This window comes from Fusarium oxysporum, chromosome III (genome assembly GCF_013085055.1).
Source record: "Fusarium oxysporum Fo47 chromosome III, complete sequence".
Lineage (NCBI taxonomy): Eukaryota > Fungi > Ascomycota > Sordariomycetes > Hypocreales > Nectriaceae > Fusarium > Fusarium oxysporum.
The window spans coordinates 4,879,626-4,894,808 of NC_072842.1; the positions used below are offsets into that span (position 1 = coordinate 4,879,626).

At 47.3% G+C, this 15,183-nt stretch overlaps 8 protein-coding genes across 8 annotated transcripts; 3 read left to right on the forward strand and 5 right to left on the reverse strand.

Moving 5' to 3' along the window:
- Positions 1-90: 90 nt before the first annotated feature.
- Positions 91-1,951, reverse strand: FOBCDRAFT_317663 (fungal-specific transcription factor domain-containing protein). Its single transcript, XM_059612006.1, has 3 exons — positions 1,107-1,951; positions 582-1,049; positions 91-519 (listed from the first exon to the last, which is right to left on the reverse strand). Exons 1-3 carry the CDS (start codon positions 1,923-1,925, stop codon positions 112-114), a joined length of 1,695 nt encoding a protein of 564 aa, XP_059467011.1. The 5' UTR covers positions 1,926-1,951; the 3' UTR covers positions 91-111.
- Positions 1,952-2,454: 503 nt separating this feature from the next.
- FOBCDRAFT_199428 (uncharacterized protein) lies at positions 2,455-3,672 on the reverse strand (the record flags this gene model as incomplete). The annotated part of the gene is made up of 1 exon (XM_054704020.2): positions 2,455-3,672. One exon carries the CDS (start codon positions 3,670-3,672, stop codon positions 2,455-2,457), a length of 1,218 nt encoding a protein of 405 aa, XP_054559995.2.
- A 578-nt stretch (positions 3,673-4,250) lies between these two features.
- On the reverse strand, positions 4,251-5,505 carry FOBCDRAFT_129426 (pyridoxal phosphate-dependent transferase; the record flags this gene model as incomplete). Its single annotated transcript, XM_059607851.1, has 2 exons — positions 4,251-4,973; positions 5,029-5,505. 2 exons carry the CDS (start codon positions 5,503-5,505, stop codon positions 4,251-4,253), a joined length of 1,200 nt encoding a protein of 399 aa, XP_059467012.1.
- A 655-nt stretch (positions 5,506-6,160) lies between these two features.
- FOBCDRAFT_271841 (Endoribonuclease L-PSP/chorismate mutase-like protein) lies at positions 6,161-6,606 on the forward strand (the record flags this gene model as incomplete). The annotated part of the gene is made up of 2 exons (XM_031177851.2): positions 6,161-6,472; positions 6,532-6,606. The coding sequence occupies 2 exons, from the start codon at positions 6,161-6,163 to the stop codon at positions 6,604-6,606; spliced, it is 387 nt and encodes a 128-aa protein (XP_031048984.2).
- Positions 6,607-6,682: 76 nt separating this feature from the next.
- Positions 6,683-7,748, reverse strand: FOBCDRAFT_179657 (phospholipase C/P1 nuclease domain-containing protein; the record flags this gene model as incomplete). Its single annotated transcript, XM_031177852.2, has 2 exons — positions 6,683-7,571; positions 7,624-7,748. 2 exons carry the CDS (start codon positions 7,746-7,748, stop codon positions 6,683-6,685), a joined length of 1,014 nt encoding a protein of 337 aa, XP_031048985.2.
- A 568-nt stretch (positions 7,749-8,316) lies between these two features.
- Positions 8,317-8,913, reverse strand: FOBCDRAFT_219517 (Endoribonuclease L-PSP/chorismate mutase-like protein). Its single transcript, XM_031177853.3, has one exon. It carries the CDS (start codon positions 8,786-8,788, stop codon positions 8,336-8,338), a length of 453 nt encoding a protein of 150 aa, XP_031048986.2. The 5' UTR covers positions 8,789-8,913; the 3' UTR covers positions 8,317-8,335.
- A 310-nt stretch (positions 8,914-9,223) lies between these two features.
- FOBCDRAFT_249218 (aldehyde dehydrogenase family-domain-containing protein) lies at positions 9,224-12,435 on the forward strand (the record flags this gene model as incomplete). The annotated part of the gene is made up of 7 exons (XM_031177855.3): positions 9,224-9,639; positions 9,696-10,206; positions 10,260-10,811; positions 11,011-11,016; positions 11,271-11,309; positions 11,830-11,917; positions 12,170-12,435. 7 exons carry the CDS (start codon positions 9,224-9,226, stop codon positions 12,433-12,435), a joined length of 1,878 nt encoding a protein of 625 aa, XP_031048988.3.
- A 776-nt stretch (positions 12,436-13,211) lies between these two features.
- On the forward strand, positions 13,212-14,491 carry FOBCDRAFT_317667 (uncharacterized protein; the record flags this gene model as incomplete). The annotated part of the gene is made up of 2 exons (XM_031177856.2): positions 13,212-13,927; positions 13,981-14,491. 2 exons carry the CDS (start codon positions 13,212-13,214, stop codon positions 14,489-14,491), a joined length of 1,227 nt encoding a protein of 408 aa, XP_031048989.2.
- Positions 14,492-15,183: the final 692 nt, after the last annotated feature.

A 15,183-nucleotide genomic window follows, 5' to 3' on the forward strand; every position in this document is an offset into this window, starting at 1 on the left:
ATAGCCCCTCACTCTGATATATATGCTATAGCACGTTCAAAATCGTGCTGCTATCAATGGGGTTCCAAATTAACTTGATCATTGAACGGTCCTTGTTATCAATAAAAGTGTCTATGTGAGCAACACATTGCCTCCTGTTTGGAACACCAATTCCAGCCCATCATGATTATAATTTGGCGGTGCAGCCCAACTGCTTTTTAAGAGCTTAATGACAGTACCACTGTTCCCAAACCCTCCACTCTCGTCCAAGACACTAGATAGAAGTGACTCAAAAACGCCCTGTAGACTGGGTTCGGCCAGGCACCCAATGATATAGAGTGGCCAGACAAGTCCCCGAAGAGGAATGGCTTGGGGCCAGTCCCTCAGCACAATGATTGACTCTGAAATCGCGTCTTTGACTTCGGGGAGTAATGCCCAGGGACCGGAGACTATTGTACTTGACAAGACTAGTGATGCAAGTGCGAAAATGTGCGAGACCCATGGCGCCGGTGGAATATTGCCTCGAATACTGGCCCCTGCCTATTCAAGTTTGAGTTGTTAGTTATGTGGCAGTGCAGCCTCCTGATGCTATTCGTACTCACATTTGCAGTTCGCTTTAGTTCAGTGATGCCGTCTTGTAGTCTCTTCTCTATTCTTTGACCCCTTCTCGCTAACTCTGGCACGCTTAACCTCCCTTGTTGCTTCATGTCCTTCTTCCAAGCTTGAAGATGTGCCAAATCTCCAATGGCACACATGACCCAGTTGTAACAGCCCATCAAATCAGCCATTTCAAGACCTGACCCTTCCAGCCATTGCCGATAAGGTATTCGTGGGACTCGACCTGTCGTGGCACATGCCAAGATGTCATGCCATAATGCTTCAGCCACGAGAAAATTGAAATCAGCTTGCGATTGATGTGGATCATCATCACGTGAAGTATTGATTGGAGAAGGCAAAGTATTTTCGGGTGACGATGAAGTCAGGAGCAGGGCGTCGGGCGAATGCATTGCGAGGACAGCCGTCACAGCGTCGAGGTGCGGAACCCAGTCATACTCAGCTCCATTGAACACCTATCAAATCAGGGGAAGAAGTTAGTCCAGCAAGACACATCTAATTCCATGATCTACCTCGAAACTTATCAGTGTCAAACTTGCTGCTATAAATTCGGCAAGCTTGGTCCGATCGCTGAGGAGCGTCTCGGTCTCAGTGTGCTGCGAGAGTTTACGCAACTCTCTCAAGGCCTTTGAGTGAAACTCAAAAGCTTCCTGGCTATAGGAGCACTTCTTCTGGGATGCATCTCGATGTAAGGTGGAGAGTGCAAGCGCAGCGTGCGACAGCGAGCCGCCGTTGCTCAGAAAGATGAGAAGCCAGCCTCTGTTGCCTAACCAGGACCGGGGCTGGAAGTAAGGGAACTGCCAAACGAACACATGATCGAGGTAGTACATGATTAGAGATGCCAGCCTGGGTGGTAAGACGTAAAGGGGATTGGGATCCTGTGATGGAGAGACTGGTTGTGCAGCCTCTTCCTCTTGAATTAACCTTCGGGGGAGTGAGAGGCTATTACCAGCATCTACAAGTGTTTTTGGCGATTCAGAATTATCATAGCCAGGATCTACCGCTTCCTCTGATAGCGACGGACTTGACAGTTCAGTCGCATCTGGAGCTGGCGGTGTCTGAATCTGGGCACGTCGCTCCGGCTGCACATCTCTTCCAAGGATCTGATTCCGGTGAACCCTTCGAAGCTTCTTAAGATGCTGTTTGACAGCCCTTTTGATTCGCTCAAGCTCTTCGTGCTCGGCAGCTGATCCGTCCATCCACGTAGGCTTGGAGCCGTAGCCGTGGCACGGGATGCATCGGTCTGTGCATTCCCTACACGCAGGGATTTGAAGGTCGCATTTCCGATGTCTGAGTTTGCAAGTCCAGCATCCACTCGGGAATGATCTCATGGCTGCTGCTCGAGCTGGTTTATCTCTGATGGAGGGGGAAAAGAACGACGTAGTTATGGGAACTCGGAGTTTGTGGAGCTTTTGGAGGTCATGCTACCCCACCACTTTGTTCTCGGCAAATCACAGCGTGTTCCGGGGTTCAGACTCGGAGGCGCTTCGACTTGCCCTCCCAGAAAAGATACTTCAAGCCTAGCGTGGTTAGCTTAAGTGGATGGCTTGAAGCAGCAACCGAGTCTAGAATCCTTCAGTTAAAAGGATTGCAAGCACGGCCTCGCCCTACCGATGCAAGCCTTTGACTCCATCCAGCCAGTAGTTTTCTCAAGAGCTTACTTGGCTCGGATGCAGTGAGCCATGGTATACCGAGTTCAGAGATAAGGTGTAACCTCACAAAATCACAACAAGCTCCACTTGATTGTCAATTATACAAAGGCATTATTGACTGACCAGCTAACAAAAGCAAGAAAAATGTCGAAGGACGTCACTTTACAGGGATATTCACTCAACAAGGTCTTGTTAAAATACTTTCAATTTAAGGGTCTGCGATAATTTGGAGAGGTGCTACAATTGTCAAATCCCCCTTCTTAAACCCAAGACGCAGGTTGACATCGTAAGTCCTAGAAACAAGACAGGAATGGAATGTCGGCAGAAAGGTTTTGTTTCTTGTCGACACAGATAGTGGAAGCTGCAGCGTAGAACTGTAAAAGGCTACAGACGAGTTCTCTGAACTCTTATCCTCAAGCCCAGGATTAACATGTCGTGCCCACGTTACTTGCGGACGACCGACAGTTAATTCAATGCTCGTAATGAATGGCTGTTTGAGGCTGGGCTTTCCAATCTGGTCAGGGAATGCTTGGTATGGGTCGGCTTGATGCCAAGTGTAGGATCGGATGGAAAGAGATACACTGTCCAGCTTCGGGGGCGTGATCCCATCATTTTCAGGATCAAATGTCAAGGTGACATCAATGAATGACGGCGTAATGACGGTTCCATAAGCTTGGAGATGAAGTGGTTCAGGTTGCATCGCAGTGGCGCTGATGATGCCAAACGGTCGCTTGAATGAGTTACTCCGAAGAGATTTCGTGCCTTGCAGCTTGTATCGCCGATTCATCAACGAGACATGTAGCGGTGGACTCTCGCTTAATCTTGGAATGAACCGTATGGCTCTCTTGGCCGTAAAATCTTGACTGTGACCTGTGTCCAGAGATGGAGTTGAAGCAACGCAGGCATTGATTCCATATTCAACCTCAACAACTCCAGGACTCATATCATGTCGATCCCACTCCCCTCCAATCGTCGGGGGGGGGATCAAATGCTTGTCTGTGACAGTTGTTGATACGACATCGTGTATACAAGCCGTTGGGTCCAGTTGATAAGGTAAAGTGAACTGGAAAGGTATTTTGTGCGAGCGATTCTTTGTGAGGGTTGTTGAGACCAACTCGAGAATGTCAGAGGAAATCAAGTCGATCTTCAGAAAACGGTGTGTAGTCGTAGTTGTTAACTTTTGACCGACCGTACGGATCGTTGTAACGCCATCAAGGGAGATGGTGATGGAGGAAGCATAAATATCGCTGGCCGGTGAGATAGATAAATGACCTCGCACAACGGATCCTGAGGAGTAGATCTTGGCGAGGTAATGGTCGGCGAGTTCTATCTCGAGCTTGCCGGATTTTCGCCAGTTGCGGATTTTTGACGCTGCCTTGGAAATGCCCAGCTCCTCCATTTGGTGGCTCTGCCGAAGAGACGTCATTGAGAATAAAGGTCAATACTCTATAGGCGTACTAGAAAAGGGAATTTAACATGAAACATGTGTTGGACTTGTTGTATAGGTAAAGGGCGTTTCTACATATAGAAACCATTATTCGGAGTTACCTTCCTTGTGATTTAGTCTTACATAATACTTTCATAAAACTAACAGCTATATTCCTAGGCATCTGGCAGTAATGCTGGTTTGTTACTAACTCGCCTAAGTAAATTATTAATATCAGAAATAAGAGAAGGAAAGCTAATACTCTATTGCATTTTATATGCTACACAACGTCAGAGTGCTTCCAGAAGGTAATATCTCGAGGAGTCTACAGACTCTAGAAAAACAGGTAGATGGAGTTTATACTTTTATATAAAAATGGTTAATCGAAATAGAATTGCAGCAAAGTAACCCTAACTTAATCTTTCTTTACAGGTTTTACTCTTCTTTTACTACATTATTAGTCTTTTTGTAAAATGTCAAACCGTATACTGCTTTTATTCACCCTTTCATAACCCAAAGTAACAATAGACAGGATTTTCATTCAGAAAGCCTTAGTAAAATTATACACAAGAGCAACTCTACACCAAGACTCTATCAATGTAAGCCCCCAGCTCCTTCAAGCCAGCAACTAACACATCCGTCTCACAGACATAGCCCATGCGAACATAACCCTTGAAGTCGGCATCACCTCCAAAGCAGCGAGATCCCGCCACAAATAGGAGCTTGGCCTTGTCCAATAAGTCAAGACAAAGCTTGACATCATCCACAGGATCCCCATTCTTGTCATTGAAGCGGATAAAGGCTGTTGTGCCGGCCTTGGGCTCCACCCACGAACAAACAGACTTGTAACGGTCCATGAATTCCTTGAGGATGGCTGCGTTTGTCCTGGCGAGTGTGATATTCCGCTCTACCAACGCGGGCTTGACCTCAGGCGACAGGGCGAATCTGGCAACCTGATCGTCGATCTGGGAGACGCTGATAGTGGTATAGTCGCGTGCTAGCATGATAGCAGTGATGATGGACCGATCCCGGCTGGCAATCCAGCCGACGCGGATGCCTGCTAGCGCATAGCCCTTAGACATCGATCCCGTTGCAATAGTTCTGTGGTACCCTAGTGTCGTTACTGGCTTGGGCACCTCAGTGTCATTGCCGCCAGAAGCACCACCGTGGAAGAGCGGTCGGTATACCTCATCAGAGAAGAGGATGATACCTTTCTCCTCTGCAACCTTGGAGATACGGTCGATAACATTGTTTGGGATTGGTGCTCCAGTTGGGTTGTTGGGATTGTTGATGATTATCATCTATCTTTGTTAGCATCTCGTGTTCGATAGAATAATCGCGGGCAACAATACATACCTTGGTGTTTGGCTTGATGAGACCGGCCAATTCATCGACATCAGGGACAAAGCCATTCTCCTTCTTCAGCTTCCACAGAGTCACTTCAGCCCCGAGGCTACGGGGAGTGTCGTAGAGCTGCTGGTATGTCGGATAAACACAGATGACATGGTCACCAGGACCTATCAGCGTATATAAGGCCAAGAAGTTGGCGCCGATAGCGCCTTGAGTGACGATGACATCCTCGGGCGCCAGCTGCACGCCCTCGGTGCTGCAGTGGGCAGCAATGCGTTCTCGGAGAGTCTGGGATCCAGGAATTGCGCCATAAGTAAGCTTGGTGCTTGTGTCAATGGGGTTCTTGGCGGGACCACTAGACATGGCGACCAAGTCATCGATGGACACGGAAGCGGCGCATGTTTCGGCAACATTCAGGACGCCTGGGGTTGTTTCATAGGCGTCCATCCATTGCTCCACGGCGAAAGGGGTGATGCGAACCATTGTGAATGCTTTCTTGATAAGATGGCACGTGTATGTTGTGGTGTGCGTTTGTTTGGTTTGGTGTTAAAGTTGAAGGCTCAAGAAGGGATGTTTAAATATCTGAACGTGATGAGATTTGATCGTTAGACTGCCAATTGCATGGGGCACAAGTGGCCTACGCCCTTGATGTGATGGATGTCAAGATCGAGTAAGGCCCAGACGTTCGGCGGCTTGTCCATTGGTCAATGATCGTCTTGAGTTAGCCGGCGGCGTCTGTCGAGGCCCACTCGCCTCCTCGGCATGTGCCGGGATGATCTATAGATCCACCTTGACGATGCCAAAGATAGGTAGCGCCGCTTACTTTGCTTTCTTTGGCTTAGACTAGCCCCATCCACGACTCCAGCTTTTTGATCTCGGAGTTTCTTGCCTTATAAAAGTTTCTCTACTCCAGGGTAGTGGAGCCAGTGAGGGCAGACGTGACTGGTAACAGCTCTCGTTTACAGTGACATGCATTCTGTCCAAGAGATAAAAGCAGAAGTGCACAAGTATTTAATCTCCATATTTAGTGACGACTTGTGAATCTTGACTGTGTAAAACTTTAGTCTCACGAGCTTATTCTCAACCTCAAGAGTTAACAACGGTCTTCTCATCACACATTCTCTTTCTTCCATTCATCATGTCCAAATTCGAAGCAGTCTACACGGCCGACGCTTGTGCGCCTCTCCCTCAATTCTCCCAAGCCGTCAAATACAATGGCATGGTCTACTGTAGCGGTTCCATCGGCATTGATCCTGCAACTGACGATCTGGTTCCCGGTTCTGTTACGGACCGAGCTCGCATGGCGCTCAAGAATCTCAAGGTCGTGCTCGAAGCTGCTGGCAGTAGTCTAGACCGAGTGGTGAAGGCCAATGTCTTCTTGGCTGACATGAAGGACTTCGGCGCCTTCAATATCGCGTGGGATGAGTTCTTCCCCAATGAGCCCAAGCCTGTGAGTGATAGTAAAAATAATCCTCGAATCTATCTCTTGACTAACATTCACAACTACAGTGCCGGACGTGTGTCGCTGTCCACCAGCTGCCTTTGAACACTGATGTTGAGATTGAGATGACAGCTAGCTATTGAATATAGTAGTCTAGATAGTACCAAACAAATAGCCTAGGCTTCTCCAAAATCCATTAAGGTACACCAGGCGTGAATTTCAATGAGAATGTCCTGAAGCACAACAGCTTCCGCTCATTGCTTCTCTCGCCAGTTTAGCACGACTCAAAGGTCGTGCATCAGGAATCAGATCTCTTCCCATCAAGTCTGGCAGCGGTTTCCGTGTATTCAGTCTATGCACAGAACGAGTCGCAATCTTGGCAGAGTAGATGCTGTTCAGCCAATGAGCCAGGCGGTAACCACCTTTGGCAATTTGTAGTTCGATGGTTGGGATCACAGAGTTATAATAGGTTGGGTAGAGATCGCCCTCTTGCAATGCTGCAGCACCATCGGGCATGACAACAGTACAGACATAAGCATTGGCATCTGAGGCCCAGGCCGTGGCTGATGTGATGGGATCAGTCACATCGCTGTCTGCGATCCAAGAAGCAGCTTGGGACTTATATGAGCCCGAGACGATATCAGTGATGAGTGTGTTTGCCCATGATTGCGCGTCAGTTAAGGCGTGGCCGCCAATCAATTTCTCGGGCATATAGGTGTCCCAGTCTGAATGCAGGTTATCGCCGGAGAACCCATTGAAGGTAACCTTGATATCGTTTCCGCCAACCTCGTAGGCCTCATCGTGTAGTGGCTGGGTGATATCGCCCAAAAAGTGGACGAGGAACTTGAGAGCCTCAGCTTTGTTTGCTTTTGTCAGACGACTATCTCCTACACGTCGAGTGTAGTTGGCAACAGCGGAGATGGAGCATCCAGAACTGCCGCAGTCACGGTCATAGTCCACATTGCAGTTTGTTGGTGGGCTGTCCTCTGCATCAATAAAGTGTAGAGGGGCTGACCACTTTCCCGCTGCGGTTGTGCGGTAGGTGTCAGCCCACGAGGCGACGTTGGCAAGGTATGAGTCCGAAGTATCACCCAGAACGCCCTGTGCCCTATTCTGATATCAGCACATATGAAACAGACAGCACAGTGATAAGTGCTCACCAGGAGGCAACATCATCGTCGAGAAAGTGTTGAGCAATGTAGGCAACAGTGGCATGACCCAGAACACCCCAACCATGAACGGCACGGATGGCTCCAGAGGCCAAAAGAAGAGATTTAAGCATCATGGTTAGGCCAGAGGAGGTTTAAACAGATGACATTGTTGTATCTGTGAAAGACTTGGACATTAATACTATATATATAATCCTCAGTTGTATAGTCGGCAATCTTGCTTAGTTGAGCGACCGACATACGGGTTCAATTGCCTCAATCTGGTCTTACAGCCGAGTTCATTCTGATGTGACAGACAAAGGTCCTCTAACAAGTGCTGCAAGCCGCTACTGTTCGGCACATAATTGCCGACACGTTTTGCAGATAGCTCATTGATAGGTAAATAACCAGAAGGTCTGATACACCTAGTTAGGTAGGTAGGTACTTGATTTGAAGATCACACGTTGAGGGACATTATTTACCTGCCTAAAGAAGCATAATTCATCTCTAAATTATAGTATGCTCAGAGCAATAGGAAACGGTCTTTATCTTATCTTCTAGTAATTATCTACAAACTCGACAACCAATGGCCGGCTAATCGGCATAAATACAGCAGGGATAATTGCAAGTAGTTGCAGATCTCTTTTTATTATCGCATAGCTATTGGATGTCATGCCCAGAGGCCTAGTCCATAGTGCCCAATCCCACGGCAGGAATCAGCAAGCTATTCTGCCCACAAAACAGTGCACTGAATTTCCACGTTCAGCCTTTCATTCGGTAAAGCCGCAACCTGTATACAGGTTCTCGCAGGCGCCTTGGTCTTGTCCGGCCATACCTTATTCCACTCCGTATTCATCCCAGCATAATCTTTCATGTCGGTCAAGAAAACAGTGGCGTTGACCACGTTCTGCAGTCCGCATGCGCCGTTTGTTGCCCCGTCAATAATAGCACCGATGTTCTGCAGTACCGCTTCTGTCTGCAGGGAAATATCGAGGTGGTGGGTTCCGTCGGCGTCTGTAGTGCAACCGGCGACTGTATTATCGCCACGGCGTGACGAAGTGCCAGAAACGAAAATGGTCTTGGCTGATTGCTGTATTATTCGAGCGTGGGGATAGTTGGCGAGCGATTGAGCTTTTTCAGCTGGGAGAAAGAAGGGTTCGCCGTTTTGGGACGCCATTTTCAATGTGGTCAACGCCAAGAATTCAACTTTCTTAGAGAATCGAGTCAATTACTGATATGCAATGAGCGGAGGTAGAGGTCTGGGCATCAGTTTGTGTTTAATTAGGAACGCGAGAATTACTGTCCTGCACCGTAGCCAGTCAAACTTGGTGGGTCTGGTCAGGTAATCTTTAGTACTCTGGTGGTGGCTACCCGCTTGCCGACACTTTGTTGCATGAGCCGGGATTCGGGCCGCGACCAGCTTCCGTGACCATGACAGCGACCGTGAGTGGTTCCGAGTCGGTGCCTTTTCCGGGAACTGCAGTGTCTCCATCTGGGCATACGATATCGAACGTGATGCCTTTCGAAATGAGATTAAATACACTGCGACGCCTTTTTGCCCATAATTAACCGACTAATAAGCAAAGCAAGCATAGGACCAACCCCAGCACAAATGCCAGACTCTCCCATCGAAGCTGCTTGGCGATTCCAGACCTTGGAGTCTATTGACCGCTTCATCTCTTCGGACAATGTCTCAGCGCAACTTTCTCTACAGAACTATGTCTCCAATGGATTCGATACCTCTTTGACAGCAAATTACGTTGATTCCATAAATCCCAAGACAGGCAAATCTTTTGCTAGGGTCCCAATCAGTAGCGCTGCTCAGGTTGACCACGCGCTGCAGGCTGCTACTGATGCGTTCAAAACATGGTCTAGAACGACGGCAGCCTTCAGGTCCAGCCTGCTCCAGCGTGTGGCGTTCTTGATAGAAGAAAATAAAGAACTGCTTGCAGTTTGGGAAAGCATAGATCAGGGCAAAACTGTGGCCAGAGCGAGAGTCGAAGTAGATCGGGCTGCGACAAACTTCAGGTGAATACCCACGGAACTCTGGACAAAGGAATCTCGCTGACCTAGCCATTGCTTAGGTATTTTGCGACTTTTATTTTGCACCAAGAGAATGCCGTAAGGATGATTGACGGAGTGGCGCTCACCTACGAGCATCGCTCACCGACTGGCGTGTTTGCGCTCATCTCTCCGTGGAACATGCCCTTGTACTTGCTGACCTGGAAGATTGCGCCGTGTCTTGCCTTTGGATGCACAGCAGTCGCGAAGCCTTCAGAGTTCACCTCCATGTCTGCATTCTTGCTCTGCGAGATATTTCGGCTGGCAGAGATTCCACCTGGTGTTATCAACATAGTCTTCGGTGACGGTGCTACTACAGGCTCTCGACTTGTACAGAGCCCGCTCGTCAAGGGCGTCTCTTTCACTGGAAGTACAGCAACAGGGATCAAGATCCGCAGAGATACGGCGGACCAAATCTACAAGCACATCTCCCTCGAGTTAGGTGGCAAGAACCCAACCTTGGTCTTCGACGATGTGGATCTCGATAAGGCCGTGCAAACAGCTGCTACAGCAGCATTCGAAAATCAAGGAGAGGTAAGACCTACCAACGTATATCTGCCTGGGAGTCTCGTCATTAATCTCATTAGATCTGCTTATGCGGTTCTCGCATCTACGTCCAATCCCGTATCTACGATGCATTTGTCGCTTCACTCAAAGCATACGTCGAGGAAAATTACAGATGTGGCGATCGTACTGGCGCTGTAGCCTCGTTACAACATTATCGCAAGATAGTATCGTATCTTGCACTGGCGAAAGAGGAGAATGCCACTTTCATCACGGGCTCTGTGCCGCCACTCGAGCCCAGCAACGGCTACTGGATAGAGCCAGTAGTCTTGACCGACGTCGGTACATCCTCGCGAATCATTCAAGAGGAAATATTCGGCCCCGTCGTCACAATCGCCAGGTTCGAAACCGAAGAAGAGTGTGTCCAGCTGGCGAATGATAGCGCGTATGGGCTTGCTGCTATTCTTTTGACCAAGGACGGTGCACGGATGAGACGCGTGGGTGAGCAACTTGACGCGGGGCTTGTTTGGGTCAATTGTTGGTTGGTCAGGGAGCTCAGTACACCTTTCGGCGGGATAAAAAACTCTGGCACGGGGCGAGAAGGAGGAAACTACAGTCGAGATGTCTTTACTGTCGTGAGGACTCTTCATCTACCAATGTAGCGCCCTTCCCAATGAAGGGTCCATTTAGAGAGCGCAAAGGTAATAGGCTATAGCCGGTGATAGGAGCAGTCAATAAAAGTAGACAAAACTTCGTGTCAGTTTCAGCATTGAAGATGGATCGCTCACCATATTTAAAGTCGTTGACAACGACAGAACAATACCAGATTACTAGTGCCCTGTATGTCAATGCAAGATATTCTTAGAAGGAAGTAAGAATATATTGCTTAGAATCTTGTATCTGAGGTATACCGAAATCCTTTGACCATTGATGCAGAGGAGTAGCTCCGGAGAATATCCACCAATAGGGCCGAGACAGGACTGTACAATCCTGTTCCTCCAGTTGGTGTTACACTGTCTCTGTGAAGTTCGGATTTGCACAGGATAAGATTTTCTTTTTAGGTACAAGTTAGCTTAGTTACACAATGTAAACAGAATGTAGCGATATACCAGGTTTCTACTAACCAGTTTGATGTATATGGGGTCTGGTGAAGATGAAATGTCTTGTCAGCAGCAGAATACTTCGGCAGGTCGGCGCATGAAGCTCCGTTTTGTGCACCAGTGGATATCAACGCGAATCCTCTGAACAGAAAATCGAACCATTCCTTACCTAAGATCCCCTAGTTGTTGGAAATTGGGCGGCGCATGAGCCGCCATGCAAATTACACGGGCCGACCAGTGCGCTAAAGTGATGTACTATCCCGTGTACCGAAGGAGATCCGTGACCACGGCGGAGGTTTTGGTTGCAAAATTCCGGCCCGGATTCCGTATGCACGCCTGGCCCAAACAACTTGACAATGCAGATATCATACAATACTTAATTTAAGTCTCTGATTACCCCTAAGAAAACAAGGGAAGCACTAAATAAAGGCCAAGATAGATCGAATATAAAGTACCTAGATTCCAAGGAAAACCAATTAACACCACATTTAACATGGCCCGCGATCCATTGAACTTTCCTCGCCGGCTTGCTGCAAATAGTGACCGCTTGCAGCCGCCTGTCAGCAACTTCTGTCTCTACGACGGTAAAGATTTCATTCTCCAGGTCGTAGGAGGTCCAAATACGCGAAACGACTTCCATGGTGAGAACTCGGCCACGATCTGATGAAAACAAGAGCTATTTATTTGCTGACTTCGGTTCAAGTTAATTCCATGGAAGAGTGGTCCTACCAGATCAAGGGAAGCATGCTGCTCCGGCTCATCGAGGACAACCAGATTCGGCATGTGACTATCAGAGAAGGCTAGATGTTCTTGGTAGATGGTGAGTCTGCGAGAATCCCGCTTAGTTCATTTGTTATGAGATGCTGAATGACTAACCGCATTGCTTCATCCAGGCAAAACCCCTCACTCTCCAGTACGCACTGCAGACACTGTTGGCCTCGTTATGGAAATGGTTAGGCCAAGTGACATCTTGGAGTGTTTGCGTTGGTATTGTGCCAAGGGGAATCACTCAGAGCCTACTTTGATCCACGAAGAGTCTTTCTATGTTTCAGATCTTGGCAAGCAGCTCTTAGATCCGATTGAGCGATGGCGACGTGACGAAAAGAGGAGAACATGCCCAAAATGCGGCAAAGTGGAGGATCCCCGGTATTACAATTAGCACAATATTAGGCAGATGTGATTAAATTATTTTTTATAGCCTTGAAAATTAAACCGAGATATTTTTAATATAAAATAGCTGTTTTATAACTATGAAATCACAATCCGATCCATGGCCAGTAATGCACAGCAGTAAATATAGAGACTGGGAATACTAGTCTATGCCATCTCATGTATCTTAACTGCCCTATAGTTTACAGAACTAAACTTATTATATTTTAAACCTCAGGAAGTAACTAAGTTCTAATATTATATATATTGATATGAAATATGAAAGAGAATGGCATTTTAATTCTATTAAAGACTTTCTATAGTATACAATATGCATGACTGTGTGCCTTCGGTCGTCGGCCCGCTTAGCTGTGCTGATCGGATAAGGACAAACTCTATTAGTTCGGCATTGATGAACCTTCCTACCAGACCTCTACAACCACCAGAAGACAGCTATCGACCTTCCGCTGGTGCCCATCTACTGATGGAATCTCACGAGGGTGATTGGCCATACCCAAGTTTATGTGGCAGTAGGCCACAACGTGTCCAGTGCGGACCGGCCGGGATGTAGATGGTGGTTCAATCTCCACCCATGCATCCGCGGGCCGCCCGTCGGATGCTGAGCTATCAGGGCTCCACGGTACATAGCCACGCAAGCAGAAGTCAAAGCCTTCCGGAATCATATAATATACCACAAATAACTATTTATATACAAATCGAAATAGATAGCGGGGTGGAGCACCTGACTTCCTTACCACTTCAAGCACATTTTCACATCTTTCTACAATGGCAATTGACTCGTTGACAATGACAAAGCAGTGCAACGGGTGCCTCAAGGGCATTGATGCTGGGGGCGAGCACTCGGCTGGGATGACTAACAATAGCTTCTACCGTATCGATCTACATACACATGTCATGCCACGGACTTTGCCACAGCTGTCTGACTCTGAGCAAAATGGAATACCATCGGAGTCATGGATTGAACTAAAGCCGTCGATCGTGGATGGAGAGTCCGTTGATATCTATGTCGATTCCAAACATTTCCGAACCGTCCAAGACAATTGTTTTGACCCGGAAGTACGCTTAAGGGATATGGACCGGTCTGGCGTCCATGTCCAGGTATTGAGTACAGTTCCGGTCCTGTTCTTCTACGACAAGCCAGGCAAAATGGTCGCCCAGTTGGCCCGAGCACTCAATGATCACCTGTCACAGGTGTGCACAGAATACCCGACCAGATTTGTTGGTCTTGCGACGGTTCCACTGCAAGATGTGCAAGCATCTGTTGAAGAGCTGAAGAGAGCAAAATATACCCTCGGACTAAAGGGCGTCGAAATTGGAACTACGATCGGTGAAATGAACCTTGACGATTCTAGGTTGGACCCATTTTGGGCTGCCTGCCAAGAGTTAGATATGCCAGTTTTTGTCCATCCACTGGGATACTCACTGCTCAGAGAGAATGAACATCGATGGGGTCAATATTGGTCTTCATGGCTGATTGGAATGTATGTAACCGAGGGGGTGTATTTAATCAAGATAATGACTGATCGATTACTAGGCCCTGTGAGACAGCCCTATCGATGCTGGCCTTGACATCCTCCGGGCTCCTACTGCGATACCCACGGTTGCGTTTTTGCTTTGCTCACGCGGGAGGGGCGTTCCCAACTCTGATGGGAAGAATTGAACACGGATACAATTGCAGGCCAGACTTGGTCGCTTCAAGAGCGGGTGGCCGAAGTCCTTCAGATCACCTTAGCTCAGGCGACAATCTCTGGATAGACAGCCTGGTCCATGACCCAGATCTCCTTGCATACCTCTGCAAGAAGATAAGAGTGGATCGAATTCTCATGGGAAGCGACTATCCTTTCCCCCTTGGCGAAGTTCCTGAAGCAGGCAAGATGTTGACATCCAACGGAACACTCTCTGAGTTTCTGTCAATGGAACAACGTGCAATGATGCTAGCTGGAAATGCCATCGACTTTCTGAAGTTGGATGAAAGATTCCAGAATGCATATAAAGATAGCTTGAGAGACGTGTTAAAGAGAAGTTATGGCAATATAACTAACTAATTTATATATAAGGTTTAAATGCTATAATAGTTTAACAAGTTGTTATTATCTCTATATCATAGGATATATCTTATGGTTATTAAAGTCGTCCTAGCAAATACCTAATAGATGTAAACTTTCTACAATCTGTAAGGTCCAGCACAGACACTAAACGACAGCTAACTAGCAGTGCAAGAGGTCCCTATCCAGGAGTATTAGGCTGCTTATAATCTAATAAAGATTTATATTTAGCCCTGCCTAGGATAGTATGCTTTTGCCCTGACCCTGACCTGGCTATAATTGCCTAAATCTTTAGTAAATATGCAGAGATTTGAGGTATAGAAGATAATATAAATCGTTGCTCTTTAAATTTTATTAATAAGTTTGATTGGCTAAATGAGCATGGTGGTTTAAATTTATAAGTGCTATTTAATTTTGTGAATTTAATATGATATTTACATGATAATTGTTGGAACGAATATGGTCTCCAGGGTATATGCACCAATCCATGTCGCGCTAATAACGGCAGAGTTTTCTAGATCCTTGTCAATCAAACATGTATCTTAACGGAAACAATCGGGAAATCCGTAGTCCTGATTGACCCGTAAGTGCTCATCTCAGGCTGTTAGCAAGATTCCCTTATCTCAAGGGATTGGTGTCGCCTACATTCGACCTCCTTTGGTTATTATCATAGATAAGATAACACCTGTTAT

What these genes read in the sequence shown, in the direction of transcription:
- FOBCDRAFT_219517 (XM_031177853.3), bottom strand. Translation starts at nt 8,788, where the DNA reads ATGGCGTCCCAAAACGGCGAACCCTTCTTTCTCCCAGCTGAAAAAGCT.
- FOBCDRAFT_317663 (XM_059612006.1), bottom strand. Translation starts at nt 1,925, where the DNA reads ATGAGATCATTCCCGAGTGGATGCTGGACTTGCAAACTCAGACATCGG. An exon ending in TGACACTGATAAGTTTCGAG is followed by an intron (nt 1,050 to 1,106) that starts GTAGATCATGGA and finishes CTGATTTGATAG; the next exon opens with GTGTTCAATGGAGCTGAGTA. An exon ending in AACTAAAGCGAACTGCAAAT is followed by an intron (nt 520 to 581) that starts GTGAGTACGAAT and finishes AAACTTGAATAG; the next exon opens with GCAGGGGCCAGTATTCGAGG.